Raw genomic sequence first — 15,736 nt, forward strand, 5'->3', positions numbered from 1 at the left:
TAACAGAGAATCCCTGGATAACCCTTTCATCCTCCCTTTCTTCCTTGATTTTTCAAAACCTAATCTCTCCACAAGGGCATCAGCCTTCTGCCTGCTCTCTGCCACAGCTGAGCAATATTTTCCATTCCTTGGAAAACATGACAACACCTCCTCTTTACATCAGTTTTTGGTCATTTGGGATGTTTTGGGGGGTCAGGCAGAGACCAGGGGCTGTGTCCAGAGGTGAGGGACAGCTTTGCTTTGCAGGTAAAAGCAGGTATTCCTGCCTGGCTGGACTCCCAGGAATAAAAACACTACATTGATTCTTTTCCAACAGGTCATGGAAGCCCTGAGGATGGTTTTACCAGCCAGGTTTGTGCCTCATGGGGAGTGGGAGATGCTTCAGAAGGGCAGTTTTGCTTGCAGACAAAGTGTTTGTACATCCCCTTGGTTTGGCTGACAGAGCTTGTGTTACCCAGCACCAGGACTCCTGGCTGCTCCTGTGGCAGTGACATGAGTGACAGTGCTCACAGGACCTCAGCCCGGTGGCTTTGGACAGGTCTCCAGGTAGAGCAGACCCTAGAAGTTACCAGGTAGTTCAAAGAGGTACAAGCCAAGCCACAACCTCAAAAAAACCCCTTGAATTTGCCTGGAATTGGATTGGGACAAATTTTTATTTATTAGGTGCCTTCTTTCCTGAGCTAGCAAAGCATGTCCCCAGTGCTTGACTCACAAGAGGACAGGTGAGGTGTCTCCAAGGCTCCTCCTGTGGTGTGAGACCATCCTGGTGGATCCCATTCCTGCAGCACATGCCACCTTCTCCTCAAAGACACGTCCCTTCAGAGGGCAGCAGGAGCAGGTTGCTCTGTTGAGGGCATTTCTCCTTCCTCACACAGCTCAGAGGAGCAGGGAGAGGCTGGATGCTCTTGGTTGATGGGTTAACACACATGGTGGATGAGGGGAGATCTCCAGATCTGACAGAGACATCATCACTGGTTCTTCCCGAAGGCTGGATGGGAGCACTGCCTTACAGACCTTCAGATTTTGGCTTTGTTTCTCACTTTCTGTGGCACAGGATAGGAAAATGAGGGGGAAGCGATGATCTGCAAGCAAAAAATGTTAATTTGTAAATAGGGAAGAGCCTGGAAGAGTTTACTGTTGTGTAGAATAAATTAATTTTATTTAAAAAAAGAAAAGGGGGGGGGGGGATGACTTGTTAAACAAATGGAGAACTCAAGTTCCGGTTTTAAAATAAAATCACTTGCAAAAACAACAGCGTGCGAGCAAGAGCTTTGGGCTTTGCTGGATTTTGCTACCAAAAAAAAAAAAAAAAAAAAAAAAAAAAAAGGAAAAATAGAGGGAGGATGCTGTGATGTCTCATGTGTGCAGACCCTGTTGGTATCTCTGGGCAGCAGGCTGGGTCTGTCTCTGCCTGCTGGGGTGCACTGAGAAAAGAGGAGGAAGGGAGCAGAGGGAGGAGGAAGGTGGGTCCAGGCTGTAGAGGACGGGGTTTCCTCTCCTTCCAGTCTGGTATTTACTTTGTCTGGTCAGTCAGTAGTGCAGGATAATGGGGAATGAGCAGCCCTGGGCTGTGAAAATGCCCCTCCCTCGCTAAAGGCCTGTGCTATCATCTCCCATGGCCTGTCATTCCCCCTCCCCTGCCTCCATCTCTCCTGGGAGACTGTGCCTCATGCTCTGACGTTGTGTGTCTTCCTAGTGTGCTCTTTTCTGCTGAGAATCCCCTGGGAAAACTGGAGCATTGTCCCAGACTGTACTGTGACAGCTAAGCAGTGACAGACGCAGCTAACACATGGCTTTTGGGGGGGTGGAGGGAGCTGCTCAGCTCGGTAATCAGGCCATGCTTGTGTCGTGATCCATTCACAAAAACATTCCCTCCCCAAAAGTCACCAGAGCCTTTTCACGGCTCCCGGAGAGCTCATCCATCAGGAGCTGGGCAGCTGGGGAGGTGACACCGAGGGCTGTGCCTGGGGACAGCTGCTCCTCCTGCCTCACACAAAGCCATTCACACCTCAGCTTATTAGCAAATTGACTAATTACAGCATCGGTCTGGCTGGAAAACATCCCTTTCCTTTCACAGGGTGGCTGGAAGGGCAGGGGCAGGACAAAACAGCATGGAATGCAGAGATTTGATGGTGAAACAAGGGGAAAGCAGCCTCAGCAGCGTGTGGGCTGGATTCTGTGCCAGCAGTGCCCTCTGCCCAGGGCTGGAGAAGGACTGGGCTGCAGGGGGGCTGGACTGGGCTGCAGGGATGCTGGAATGGCTGCAGGGATGCTGCAATGGGCTGCAGGGATGCTGGAATGGCTGCAGGGATGCTGGGCTGGGATGCAGGGATGCTGCAGTGGGCTGCAGGGACGCTGGAATGGCTGCAGGGATGATGGAAGGGGCTGCAGGGATGCTGGGCTGGGCTGCAGGGATGCTGCAATGGCTGCAGGGATGCTGCAGTGGGCTGCAGGGACGCTGGAATGGCTGCAGGGACGCTGGAATGGCTGCAGGGATGATGGAAGGGGCTGCAGGGATGCTGGGCTGGGCTGCAGGGATGCTGGATTGGACTGCAGGGATGCTGCAATGGCTGCAGGGATGCTGGGCTGGGCTGCAGGGATGCTGGAATGGCTGCAGGGATGCTGGGCTGGGCTGCAGGGATGCTGCAATGGCTGCAGGGATGCTGCAATGGGCTGCAGGGATGCTGCAATGGCTGCAGGGATGCTGGGCTGGGCTGCAGGGATGCTGCAATGGGCTGCAGGGATGCTGCAATGGGCTGCAGGGGTGCTGGATTGGGCTGCAGGGATGCTGGAATGGGCTGCAGGGATGCTGGACTGGCTGCAGGGATGAAGGTGCTGAGCTTCAGGGATGCTGCAATGGCTGCAGGGATGCTGCAATGGGCTGCAGGGATGCTGGATTGGGCTGCAGGGGTGCTGGATTGGGCTGCAGGGATGCTGGAATGGGCTGCAGGGATGCTGGACTGGCTGCAGGGATGAAGGTGCTGAGCTTCAGGGATGCTGCAATGGCTGCAGGGATGCTGGATTGGGCTGCAGGGGTGCTGCAATGGGCTGCAGGGAGCAGGGATGCTGGGCTGGGCTGAAGGGATGCTGGAATGGCTGCAGGGAGCAGGGATGCTGGGCTGGGCTGAAGGGATGCTGGAATGGCTGCAGGGATGCTGGAATGGGCTGCAGGGATGCTGGGCTGGGCTGCAGGAATGCTGGAAGGGGCTGCAGGGATGCTGGTGCTGAGCTGTGCCCTGGCACACACCATGAACAGGACAAAAATGCAAAGGGATTTCAGCAGAGCAGCTGCCCACGTTTCACGTGGGTGTTGGAGCTCCACGGCTGCTCCTGCCTGACGTGCAGGTTCTGTCTCAGCAAAGGACTGCAGTGCTTCCAGAAGGATCCCTTTGCTAAGAGAACTCCTCAGAAACACAAATGAGCTTCTTTGATGAAGAGCAGGGAGCTGAGTTTTGTTCGCACTGACCTATGAAAACACTGCCCTGTTCTAATGCAAATCCACTGACCCCAGTAAGCCCAGTCCTGCCCAGATCCCAGCCCAGCACTCTGATTTTGTGGGCTTTGTATTTTGATGAAATACTTTCTATTTTTGCATGACTTAAGAAACTGTCTTGCCCCCCTCCCCAGATTTTTTAAAAGTAAATAATGCAGAATACATCGAGTCTGCACCAACACCCTGTAGTTTGAGAGTGAGATGTTCCCAGGTCTGTTGCCCCGCAGTTTGCAGGGGCTCTGCCTGATGACAGGCAGGTGTCTGTTTGTTTCCTGGGGCTGTGAGCTGTGGCTGGAACAAGCCACGTTCTGGGCAAGTGAGTCCAGCTGCTCCCTGCAGTCCTCAGGCTGCCATTCTGCCTTCCTCCCATGGGGACTGGCACGGGAGGGCCAAGTGCTGGCAGCTCATCATTCACAGCCCTGCTGTGGGAAGATGGGTGTTTGCAGGAGTGGCTGTGAGGAAGAGACAGGGTGAAACATTAGGGATTAGATGTGCTTAGGACTCAGCAAAAGGAAACTCAATCGGTTTGCAGCAATTCTGCTTTGTAAAACAGAATGTGGTGACAGAGGGGACAGGGGACCTGGTATGGTCTCTGCAGCCAGAGCCAGTGTCTCCCTGGCAGGGCTGAGTGCAGCCCGGCATGGATGGTTTCTGCCCTGGTGTGCTGAAGACAACCCAAGGTTGGGAGAGCCGCAGGCACAGGGGCTGGGGAGCTGGCAGACAGCGGGGAGGAAGCTGTTTGCATTGCTCCAGCCAGGGCTGAGACTGCAAGGATGCCTTCCAGGACCAGCGGCCAGCTGGGAACTCAGCCAGCACTAAATTCACACCATTCTTTTACAAATCAGGTTGGTAAGAAAAACACGAGACACAAACTAGTGTGATTTCCATAGCAACCTCAGCGGAGGTTGAAAAGTCTTTTGTAAACACAGGGCTGAACCTGAGGATCAGCTCCGATTTTCTCCACAGAAAGGGGAAGAGAATGGAGGCTTAATAAATTCAGGCCATACAAATGAACTATAAATCTCAGAAGGAGCCATTCCCAACCTCTCTGTTCCCCTTTCTGTCACCCTCTCCACATGCACAGCACGAAGCTGTCTGAAACCCAGAGCCCAACTTCCCGGCTCTGGCTTATCTCCATAAACTGCACAAAGGCTTGTGCCCCTCTTCCATTGCAGCTGACCTTTACTGGCTCATTCTGTGACGCACACACAGCCCCAGCACATGCCATGCCATTTCTGTAGGGCCACAGCGACTTGGAATGAAATTTGGCTTGCAGTGGAGGCCTGTGCTGCAGCCAGCTCCGGCTCCTCTTCCCCACCATGGCTCCCTCCAGCTCCGTCAGGCAAGCGTGGATTTGGGTGTAGCAGCCCTCAGCTCATCCAAGCGCTGTTCCTGCAAACCCCAGGTGTGAATACGGATGCAAATGTTAGGAAAATTAATCCATAAACACCAGAGGTTTATGTCCAGAAAGGAGACAGAGGAGTCCTTTTACTTTATTCAAATAAAGGGAGAGGCCATGGGGCATTCCCCTGGGATCTCTCAAATTTTTGGAGGACACAGCCTCCTTTTTATCCCAATTTCCTGGCCACATTTCCCTTCTCTCTTTCCCCATTGGGTGAGGTACTTGAGAGGTTCAGACTTCCCAAAACACCTGATACCAAAGATTTCCCAAAGATTTCCCTCTAATGTATAACCCTCCCTTTTAATTTTTAATTCTTATGGAATTTAGGGCTTTTTCTTCCCCATTGTTTCTTCCATCTTTCAATGTCTAATTTCATTTATCAGCAAACCTAAAGTTTATTTGTAAAAGCAAACATCTTTTTGGAATGGAATCCTTCCCATTGTTCCTTTTATCTCCCAGAGCTAGTTTTATCTACCAGCAGACCCACAGCTTGTTTGTAAAGACAAATCCTCTATTCCTCTCACAAACAGCACAGCATCTCCCCCCCGCTACCTGCCCACACGGTGCTGTGGGGAGCAGCGCTGCCGTTCATCACTGTCAGCACACAAAGACCACGGGCCACGCTGGTTAATGACCAAAGTGACACGAACAGATGGCGCAGGCAGCCTGCCACGGGGGCACCAGGAAGTGCTGTATCGCTTACACCCTCACGGGGAAGGGATTTGGCAGGGCTGAGGGCGCCAGTGGAAAACACACACTGAATTTTCACCCTGGATGGAGCGCGGCAGATGCCGGAGCTGCCTCGCTAATGCGGCCTGCTGGGGACAGCCTGCAGCCCTGAGGATGTGTGTGAGGGGACAGGGGACAGCAGAGCTCAGCACACACAGCTTGGCAGGATGCACGGCCACAGCTGGGACACAGGGAACAAGCTGTGTGTGAGTTTTTGAGTGTCTGAGAGAAGGCTGGAGCCAGGCCCTCCTCAGTGGTGATGGGCCATGGCGTGAGAGGATGGAGCAAAGGCAGTTCCACCCAAAAATGAGACAGGGGAGTGTTGGATTGAGCCCAGAGAAGACAAACCAGATGATTTCAGGGGTGGAGCACCTCTCCTACAAGGAAAGGTTGAGAGAGCTGGGATTGCTCAGCCTGGAATGGAGAAGGCTTCAGGGTGATCTAATTGTGGCCTTTCAGTACCCAAATGGACAGCAAGATGCAGAAGGACTTTGAACACAAATTTATAGTGACAAATGGGGGACCTGCTTCAAACTGAAAGGGTGGGTTTAGATGAGACATTAGGACTAAATCCTTTGCTGTGAAGGTGGTGTCGCTCTGGCACAGATAGCTCAGAAAATCTTTGACTGCTGCATCCCTGGAAATGCCCAAGGCCAGGTAGGAGAGAATTCTGAGCAGCCTGGTCTAGTGGGTGGCATCCCTGCCCACATCAGGGGGTTGGAATAGGAAGGTCTTTAAGATCCCTCCTAACCCAAAGCATCCTGTGATTCTATGAGGCAGAACTTCTTCACTGTGTGGGTGACCAAGCACTGGCACAGGCTGCATAGACAGGGTGTGGATGTCCCCCAAAGCCCTCTGGACACAGCTCTGAGTGCCACACTCAGGGGATTGTGCTGGATTAGGGGGGTAGACAGGGTGACCCCAATGGTCCTTTCCAACCTGAACCATTGTTCTGTGACTCTGTGCCTTCAAAGAATCCCATTGAGGGTGGCAGAGTGCTGGGACAAGCTGCCCAGGAAGGCGGTGGAGTGTCCCTGTCTGGAGACATTCCAAACCCACCTGGACACGTTCTTGTGTCACCCGCTCGGGGTGGCCCTGCCTTGCCAGGGGGTTTGGCTGGGAAATCTACAAAGGGCCCTTCCAACTATACAGCTTGGTGACTCTGCCTTCAGCCTCCGTCCAGGCTGCAGGGTACGGACATTAGGAGGGGGACTTTATTCACAGAAAGGGGTATCAGATATTGGCACGGGCTTCCTAGTGAGGTGGTGAACTCATTGTCCGTGGAGGTGTTCAAGAAACGACATGCAGCACTCAGTGCTCTGATTGACAGGATGGTGACAGGGCAGAAGTTGGGTTCGATGACCCCAGAAGTGTTTCCTCGGTGTCCCTGTCCCCTCACGGACGGGACTCCGTGGCTCCCTCACACGGGGGTCCCTCACAGAACCCCCACCACTGCCCGGCCCTCACCGCACCCGCCATGACGGGGCCGCCCGCGTCGCGCGCCGTGACGTCACGGGGGGCGGGGCGCGGCCAGGGCCGGAACATGGCGGCGCCCTCGGCCCCGCGGCCGCCCCGGCCCCGCAAGGAGCCGCAGCCGCTCGTCATCCCCAGGAGCGCGGCCGAAGAGCAGCGCCTCCGCCTCGAGCGCCTCATGAGGAACCCGGTGAGGGCACCCGCCGGGCCACGGTCCGGGGCGGCGGGAGAGGAAAGGGACACCGAGATCCCCGCGGGGTCCGTGAGGGGAGAGGGACACCGAGACCCCCACCCCAGCCACCCCTTGGGTTTGTGAAGGCAGAGGGACACTGAGCCCCCCACCCCCAGTGTCTGTGAGGTGAGAGGGACACTGAGACCCTCTCGGTGTATGTGAGGGGTAGAGGGACACCGAGACCCCCACCCCAACCACCCCCTGGGTCTGTGAGGGCAGAGGGACGCCGAGCCCTCCGCCCTCGGTGTCTGTGAGGTGAGAGGGACACTGAGACCCTCTCGGTGTCTGTGAGAGGAGAGGGACACCGAGAACCCCTAGCTCTGGCTCTGTGAGAGAAGAGGGACTCACACCCCCTTTCCCTTCCTCCGGGGTCCGTGAGGAGAGTGGGACCAGCCTCCCCCCTCTCCTCTCCGTGTCCGTGAGGGAAGAGGAACCGCCACCCCCTCCCGGGGGTCTGTGAGAAGAGAAGGACCAGCCAACCCCCCCTTTTCCTTCCCGGTTCCATGACGGGATCGACACACGCCCCCTGCTCCTTGCCGGGTCCCCAAGGGGAGCAGGGCTGACCCGCCCACACTCTGTATTGCTGTGAGGGGAGAAGGACCTGTCTTTTCTGGGATGCTGTGAGGAGAAACACGCTTCTCTGGGAACACAGGGGCCCCTCGGTGCTCTGCTCGCTGCTCTTTCTTTTGTCCACCACTTTTAATGTGCGGGAGCATGACCCTGGTCCTCTAACTGGGTGTTTTGATCCTTTCCTGAGGAGCTTTTTGCCAGGAGCAGGCTCTCACCCCCCGCTCTGTGTGTGCTGGAGCAGGCTGAGACTTCCCCGCAGCACGTTCTTCCTCTGACCTTGCACCATGTGTTCTCCCTCCCCTGCTCTCCCTGTCCTCTAGCTCCGACACCTTTCATCATTTCCCAGACTGCTGGTAGTGAATTATACTCAGTTCCTGTGAGTGCTTGGAGGTGCTGACATGCTTCCTTCTAGCTCCCGTGCTGAAAAGAGGCACAGACACTCCTAATCCTCCTGGGGTTTGTTGACCTGCAGGCCTGAATGTGAGGGACAGAGAGGATCCCTTCTGATTCTCCTCTTCTGCCTGCTCCTGATCCCTGTGCATGAAGAAATTGCTGCAGCTGTGCTCCTTCTGAGATCTGTCAGTTGGTGGAAGAGGCTGTTGTCAGACGTATCCCGCCTTTCAACAAAGTGTTAAAATTGCAGACTTTGCTCCTGGAAGATACTGATGGCTGCTTGGTTTGTTCTTGCAGGAAAAGACTGTACCAATTCCTGAAAAACTGAATGAATGGGCACCTCGACCTCCCCCGGAATTCGTTAGAGATGTCATGGGTAAAGATTCTGTTCTTCAGATAACTCCGGTGTTAGCCACAGTTAACTTAGAAAAATGTTTAGCAGGGAAAGACAGAGGTGGTTTTCTGCTGCTCATTTTGCTGGAGAAAAGAGATGTGAAATGTGCTTTGAGAGTTGATTTTTCAAGTTTTATTTGGTTCTCTGATTCCACTTTTTTGCTGGCTGTCAGAATGCAGAGAGAACAAAGCCTGTGGCACTGCAGCACGTGGGCTGCCTGCAGTGCAATAAGCTGCTGCTCTGGTGATGACAAGTAAATGATGATGAGTAAATCTGTCCTCTCCATGGATCTGAGAGTGCTCAGGAAGATTGGCAGTGTGAAGTCCTTCTTTTGATGCTTTGAGCCTGAATCTCAGGCTGTGAGGAGCAGGCACATGCAGCAGGTGTGAATGTGTGTGCTCAGGTAGGGAGCTGGCAGCTGTGCCAGGACCTGACCCAAGTGCTCTGTGTACACTTTACTTCTGCCTGCAGGGATTAAATGGAGCTGCTGTGGTATAAACTGCCTGCATGTAGAAGTTCTGTCTTTCTTTGAGACCTCCATCCTTTCTAGAGGTTGACCTGTTCATATTTCAGAATAATTGATCTTGGACTCAAGTTTTTATATGCTTCTGAATAAAATCTGCTTATAGTAATTCTCCCATGGCTTTTTCAAATAGCTTTGCTGTGTGCTTGAGTGATTTGTCCTGTTTTTCTGGGAGTACCTGATATGCTGGGACTCTGCTGGTGTCAAGAGCACCCCTGTTGCAGTCCCAGCTGCTGGGTTTTAATTGGGTGTTTTCTTTGAGGTTTTTATTCCTGTGCTTTCCCTTGAGAAAGGGCTCAGGGGAGAAAGGGAGGCAGGGGAAGAGAGTGGAGCATGATGCTTAAAGCTCCTGCCAGGCTTCAACATGCAGGCTGAGAGAGCTGTAGGAGTTTAATTTATGAAGAAACAGTTGAAAACTGTCAGTGGATGTGTCTTGCATGGGAAAGTACAAGATCACTTTTTACCACCTTTCTGTTGACCTTTATTTTATGTTTGAGAAATGCTGAAAATTGGTTGGAAGCAGCATCAGCAGGGTATTGTGGCTCATCTCTGCCTGTAAGAGATTGTGGAGTGCATTTCATCTCCAGTTCTTTGCTTGCCTTGATGTGCAGGGTGGGCTCTGCAGGGGGGTGATTGTAGGACCTGCAGTGACCCAAATGTGTGTGGGTTTGCAGCTCACTCTGCTTTTGCTGGTGAGCTGAGTTTTAAATGGTGACACACTCCGTGTGCTGTTGGTAAATTTTCATCTGACAGTGCCCATTCCTATGCCCCATCCCTCAGTGTCCAGCTGTGTTGTATTGCACTAGACACCATTTCTTACACAGCTGCAGTGATTTGTGAACATTTATTTACCTCCTTTCCTGCAGACTGAGCTCTCCTTGTTGCAGGTTCCAGTGCTGGGGCTGGCAGCGGGGAGTTCCACGTGTACCGGCACCTCCGTCGGCGAGAGTACCAGAGGCAAGATTTCATGGATGCCATGGCTGAGAAGGTCAGCACAGCTCTTTGTAACTCCCCCCTCCCCCCAGCTGTTTGTTGTTCTTTGCAAATGTGTGTTTTCTTTGAAAGCCATGTACAAATAATTCCCTTGTCAGAGGAGTCTGTAGGAGTGTGTGATCCGTGGTGTCTGTGTCGGTACTGAAACATTTGGTGCTTTGTGTCAGACGTGCTCCATCTCCTGTGTTCCCTGGGGTCCTAGCACGCTGTAAGGCCTCATGGGAATGTGCGTGTTCTCAGGCTGACTTGAAAATGCTTTAAAAGCTAGAAATCCCTGATAACACTGCCTTGCACAGACAGAAACAAAGTGAGTGCCTGTGCATAGAGTTCAGATGTTTCTTTTAAGTCCCGATGGAGTAGAATGCCCCCTGTTTTAGGAAACACTATTGATATACTCTCTCTTGGCCGAGATGAGTCCGTATGTTAATGTTTGTGTCTCCAATTATTCATTTGTTTTTACTGAAACGTTAATTAGGGCAGAAGCCCAGCCTCCCTCATCTGCTCTGGTGAGGATTCCTCCCTCAGAAGGTTCCAATGTTTGGCTCAGGTTGCAGGTTAAAAATGCTGTCTGTACAGGAGCCATCCCTAGGAACGTGGCTTTGTATAAAGAAGCCAGGCAAAATCTGGCAGAGCTCCCTTCTGTATTTTGCTAAAAGACTTCTCCCTAAAAGGACATGACTTTTAAAATAAGTATTTTAATTTAGATTGTGACCAAAGTATGACATGTGATCAATTACAGCAAAGACTAGATGAGGAATTCCAGAAGAAACTGGAGAGGAATAAGATGATTGCAGAAGAGCAAACAGCAAAACGCAGAAGGAAGCGGTAAGGGCAGATTTTTCCCAGGAGGCTTGACATGGAAACCCTCACTCCCTGTGCCTCATCTGTAGCTGCATGCTCTGGATAAACACTGTCATTCTGTGTCTGCATCTATCAGCTGGGAAGTCTGGCTGTGGAAATTAAATTTGTCAATGTCAATGTTTGGTTTCCAAAGGTAGCTGTAAACCTGACAGGCTTTGCTGGGGTGGTTTCTTTTCCGTGCCATTGCTTGCAGGATAACTTTGGACTGGTTGAGCTGCTTTTGCTGACACTGTGGTCTTGACTGCAACATGCCTTGCTGCATATTTGTTTTAACAGTGTCAGGAAAGGTTTGTGTCTATATCTGAGTTGAGTTTGTGTCTGAATAATTTGGCACCAAGCAGTTTCAGTGCAAAACTGGGTACTGCTTCATGGGTAGGCTGCTTCTGCCTACCCCATTGAAATGTCTGGCAGGTGAAGTCTAATAAGTTAAGGGGAAATACTAAAAAAATATTAAATCCATATTTCCCTTAAACTTTAGACAAAATGAAACACTTACAAGATTGATGCTCTCAAGAAATAGACTGACCATTGTAGTGCAGTGACACAAGAATTTAAATCCCGCTCTCTGTGTCCAGGATAGGTTTCAGAAAAAGCAGGGAATCATGCTTCTGCTCTTTGCCAGGGTCTGACTCTGAGCAGCCTCTCCCTTGCTGTTTTGCATGCTGTGGCTGAGAGTTGCTGTGGAAAGGCCTGTGCAAAGTGGCTCACTGCCATGTTAACACTAAAGTGCACAACGCAAACACTGTTGCCATCTTAGTTTAATTTAATGTGGTCCAACAGATGGCCAGCAAGTCAGATCTGGCCTGCTGCCTCTTCCCTGGCTGAGATGGAGAACAACTGTTCCAACAGCAGATGCTGCCTAAACACCAACACCTCCATGTCCCCCTGCTATGCTCTAATGGTGTGACTTTGCCCTGCAGGAGCCCCTCTAATTTCCCTCAGCACCCTTCTCTGTCCTGACCCAACAGGTTCAGTTCCTGGCTCTCTGTTTAAAGAGAATTCAGTTGTGCTGTTGAGAGAGGAGCATGTGAATGTCAGGATGCTCTGCCTGTATCTGCCATTAAGTTCCCAGGTTGCCTTTACTGGGCAAAGAGAGCTGAATTGTATGATTTGAAATTCCCTCTTACCCCCAGTGCTACTCCTAGGGCCTGACATCCTGAGAAAGCACAGCCAAAGAGGAAGTTCAGAGCATACTGCACTATTTTGATTTTCTTCAATTGAAGTATGTATTACTGGTGGTTTTTTCCCCCCAGTGTTCAGTTTCTGCAGTCTGGGTTTTAACACCATTTTCTTTTTGTGTTTATTAGCCTAGGTAGATAAAATGTGGGGGCAGTTTCATTCTTGTTCCATCTGTGTTCTTGGAGATTCTTGTGTATCATAGTTCTGGTTGCAGTGGAGTCATGAAAGGCTTTAAAAAAATCCATTAATCTGAAAACAGCATAGAAAAGTTTCTCTTGATCATATGCTAAATTTGCTCTTGCTGAATTTTCAATTGAGGCCAAATTTAAATTGAACTTCTCTTCTGAAATCAGCTTTTCCAGGATGTCTGTAATATGTCCTTTATCAGTGCATGAATGTGCAGAAGCTTTACAACATTGGATTTGCCAGAGAGTCTTTTCTCTTTGCTTTATAGCCAGAAGTTAAAAGAGAAGAAACTGCAAGCTAAGAAAAATAAACTTGAACAAAAGAAGCAGGAAAAAGGTCAGTGAAATTTAGTTTACTTTTCTAAGGACTTGGTTCTCTTCCCTCATTGAAGCTTAGAAGGTTTTGTTCCACCCCCCATCCCAAGCATTCTCAATACATGGATTAAAGCCTGAGCCTTAAGCTTGTTATTTTAGCTGATGTTTCAAAATCCTCTTTGAAAGCCATCTATGTTGGGATTTAATCTTCCAAATAACTTGGCTGTTTGTGAATATTTTCCATTTATTAGGGGGAATTTTGGACAGCAAACTCTGGAATCTGAGTTTGTGGATATTTTGCCCCAGCTATTCTGATGAACTGCAGATTCAGAACTTCACCTGAGGTTCAGAAAGGCAGGATTGTTCAAGGCTGTGCTTTTTTAAAGTGCATTTTGAGTGTGTATGGGAAAACAGGTGGAAAAAAGGCAGAACTTGGGCAGCAAAGTTATAATTTTGTGTGTAAGAAATTGAGCCACCTTGGTACTATCTGTTCCACAGGACTATTTTATTTCATAGAAATAAAGGTGAAAAAACCTAACTGCTTCTGTTCTCCTGCAACATTAATGTTCAGCAAGCAGTGTAACTGTTTGCTCAAACTTTTGCATACTTGTTGCTACTTTTCAGTGAGTATATTTTGGCTTACTCTTTCAATGTGAATTAACACATAAATGGTTAATGTTAAATTTACAGCAGTTTCTGGTAATTCTGCTGGAACAGTGGCTTGCCTGACAGTTCTACCTTATTTGTGCTTTGCTTTTCAGAATTGGATCTGTTTCAGCTGAACCACTGCCAGCCTCCCATGTAAACATGGGAGGACAAATTGTTAGGTTAATTTTACTTGTGACAGCAAGTGAATGTAGCAGAGTGAATTTTTTTGGGTGTTTTGTTTTGGTCTTGTTATTTTATTTTATTTTTTTAAGCTACTCGTTTATGAATTGTAACTGGGAGGAGAATTTAAGTATGAGTCAACATTTGTTCATTTTGAGTGAACAAACAGAATACCCATCCCTTAGGGAGTGGCTGGGAGAGAGGAGAGCTGGATCAGGGACTGGCACTGAGGTGTGGGATTGCCCTGTACCCATTGTGGGGCAGGAGTGGTTTTGTTTGGCACAAGTTCCTGAAAGACAGAATCCAAACTCCCTGGTCTTTGTAACAGTTTAACTCTTTACAGTCTGTGTAAAAGAGTTCTATATGTAAAATAATAATAATATCAAGGGGGAGAGAAGGCCCTCTTAGCCATTTTTAGTCAACTGAGAACAGCTTTTTTTAGTTTTGTGTACCATGGGTTGTAATCTGAGAGTTTTTCCAAATTGATTAAAATGTATTTGTTGGATATAGCAGGCAAACATTTGTCTTCCTTTTTGAACGAATAAATTAAACCTCTGAATTGCCATGTTTCATCTTTGTTATAGTAAAAACATAAAGAATAAGGGTTGGCACTGAATGAGGTCAGCTGTTGATGAGCAAACTCCCAGTAAACGCTCAAAGTTCAGCACTTCACCACGCGGTGGCATCAGACCACTGATCCTGAATCCTGGTCAGGACACAGAGTGTGACTGGGCCTGAGGAACAGGAGAGAGCAGAAAAATGGCCTTTATGCCATTCCTCATATTTGTTATTGGTTATTTAATTTCTAGTAGATGTGTCCTGGTTTTTTAACAGACTTCACAAGTTTTCTGTGACCCTTGTTAACCTTAGGCATATCTTCATGAGTTCCTGTACTGACAGTATAGCAAACAGTCTGTAACAGTTTTTGGCACCTCGTGGAGTTTCTGTGAACTTGGATAGGTTGTAGGAATACACTGTGGCTTCCCAGTGCTGTGTGGGATCCTTCAAATTCATCCCAGCCTGCAGGGGTGAGATTGGGAATGAGATAATCTATCACCTCAGTGTTTGACTGTCTCTGTTAGACAGAAATAATGTTCCAGAGGAGGTGGAGCTGTTTAATGATGGACTTGGTACTGGAGATTAGGGAATTCCCCAAGGGAGAATTTGATATTCTGAGCTCCTCATCACCTGGTAGAATTAATAGAACCTGATTTGTGTTCCCTGAGTATCTGGAACTGCTTAGTTGTGAGATGCTTAACAAGGGAGACACAGGGGAATATGTCACCCTGTGTGCTAATTAGCCTGACCTAATCCACATTTGCTGAGCACCTGAGAGTGTTTTGCTGTGAAATGCTTGACAAGGAAGCCAGGTGGGAACAGCTCATCCATCCATTCATCCTGTTTGTGTTTGTAGAACCTGGGCAATCCCAAGAGCAAGGCAGCAGCGAGGATGACGAAGAAGAGGATAGCAAGGAGGAGGAAGAGAAGGAAGATGATGCTGAAGAGCCAAGTTTTGTGATGGGAAGAGGATGAGGCCTTCCAGGGACAGCTGGAAACACTGTTCATTGCTTTTTATTCAGGAGCATGAAAATCTTTCATCTCAGCCAAGCAGAACCCATTGGCGTACGTTGCATCTGCTTAGCGGGGCATGGCCTTCACGTCACAGGCCTGAGAGAAAATGATAGAGAAATGCCAAATAAGAGATTTTTTTCTTAATTGCTTGTATAACTGCTGTGCAGTCTGCTCTAAGTTTGCTCTAAAGAGTCAGCCATAAGTCTCTATGACCCTAGAGTTCTTTCTGAAATGGCCCAGAGTGTTTTTTCTGTCTGAAAGCTAAAACATAACTATTACCATTTAAGGGAAATATTACTGTGAAGGCTACGTATTCTACTTATCTTGAAGCTGGTAGCAGTGGGATACATGAATCTAGGGGAAGAGTTTAACCTGAAGTAGAAAAGTGGTCTGTAGCCAGACTCTCCTGCACTGTGAGTGTTCTGCATTTGGGGTTTTGTATGGGGTCATCTCTAACCCAAAGAAATCAGTTTATGTTGCTAGACAAGTTCTATAGATTTTTAATCTGGATCCCTTTTTTAATGCTAAAACTTTCCCTATTGCTTTTCTTCCATGTTTTCTAAATTAATAAAAGGGATGTGTTGGATTGTTCTG

At 49.4% G+C, this 15,736-nt stretch overlaps 1 protein-coding gene across 1 annotated transcript; it reads left to right on the top strand.

Moving 5' to 3' along the window:
* The first annotated feature begins 7,155 nt into the window (after positions 1-7,155).
* On the top strand, positions 7,156-15,728 carry PRKRIP1 (PRKR interacting protein 1). The gene is made up of 6 exons (XM_054287261.1): positions 7,156-7,287; positions 8,590-8,668; positions 10,097-10,197; positions 10,942-11,027; positions 12,697-12,764; positions 14,985-15,728. Exons 1-6 carry the CDS (start codon positions 7,168-7,170, stop codon positions 15,101-15,103), a joined length of 573 nt encoding a protein of 190 aa, XP_054143236.1. The 5' UTR covers positions 7,156-7,167; the 3' UTR covers positions 15,104-15,728.
* Positions 15,729-15,736: the final 8 nt, after the last annotated feature.

This window comes from Melozone crissalis, unplaced genomic scaffold, assembly GCF_028551555.1.
Source record: "Melozone crissalis strain CALT ecotype California unplaced genomic scaffold, PUWL_Pcris_2 ptg000057l_1, whole genome shotgun sequence".
NCBI classification, from domain to species: Eukaryota; Metazoa; Chordata; class Aves; order Passeriformes; family Passerellidae; genus Melozone; species Melozone crissalis.

Coding starts and splice junctions, on each gene's coding strand:
- PRKRIP1 (XM_054287261.1), top strand. CDS start 7,168: ATGGCGGCGCCCTCGGCCCCGCGGCCGCCCCGGCCCCGCAAGGAGCCG. Junction 8,669..10,096: donor ATTCGTTAGAGATGTCATGG/GTAAAGATTCTG, acceptor TCCTTGTTGCAG/GTTCCAGTGCTGGGGCTGGC. Junction 12,765..14,984: donor ACAAAAGAAGCAGGAAAAAG/GTCAGTGAAATT, acceptor TTGTGTTTGTAG/AACCTGGGCAATCCCAAGAG.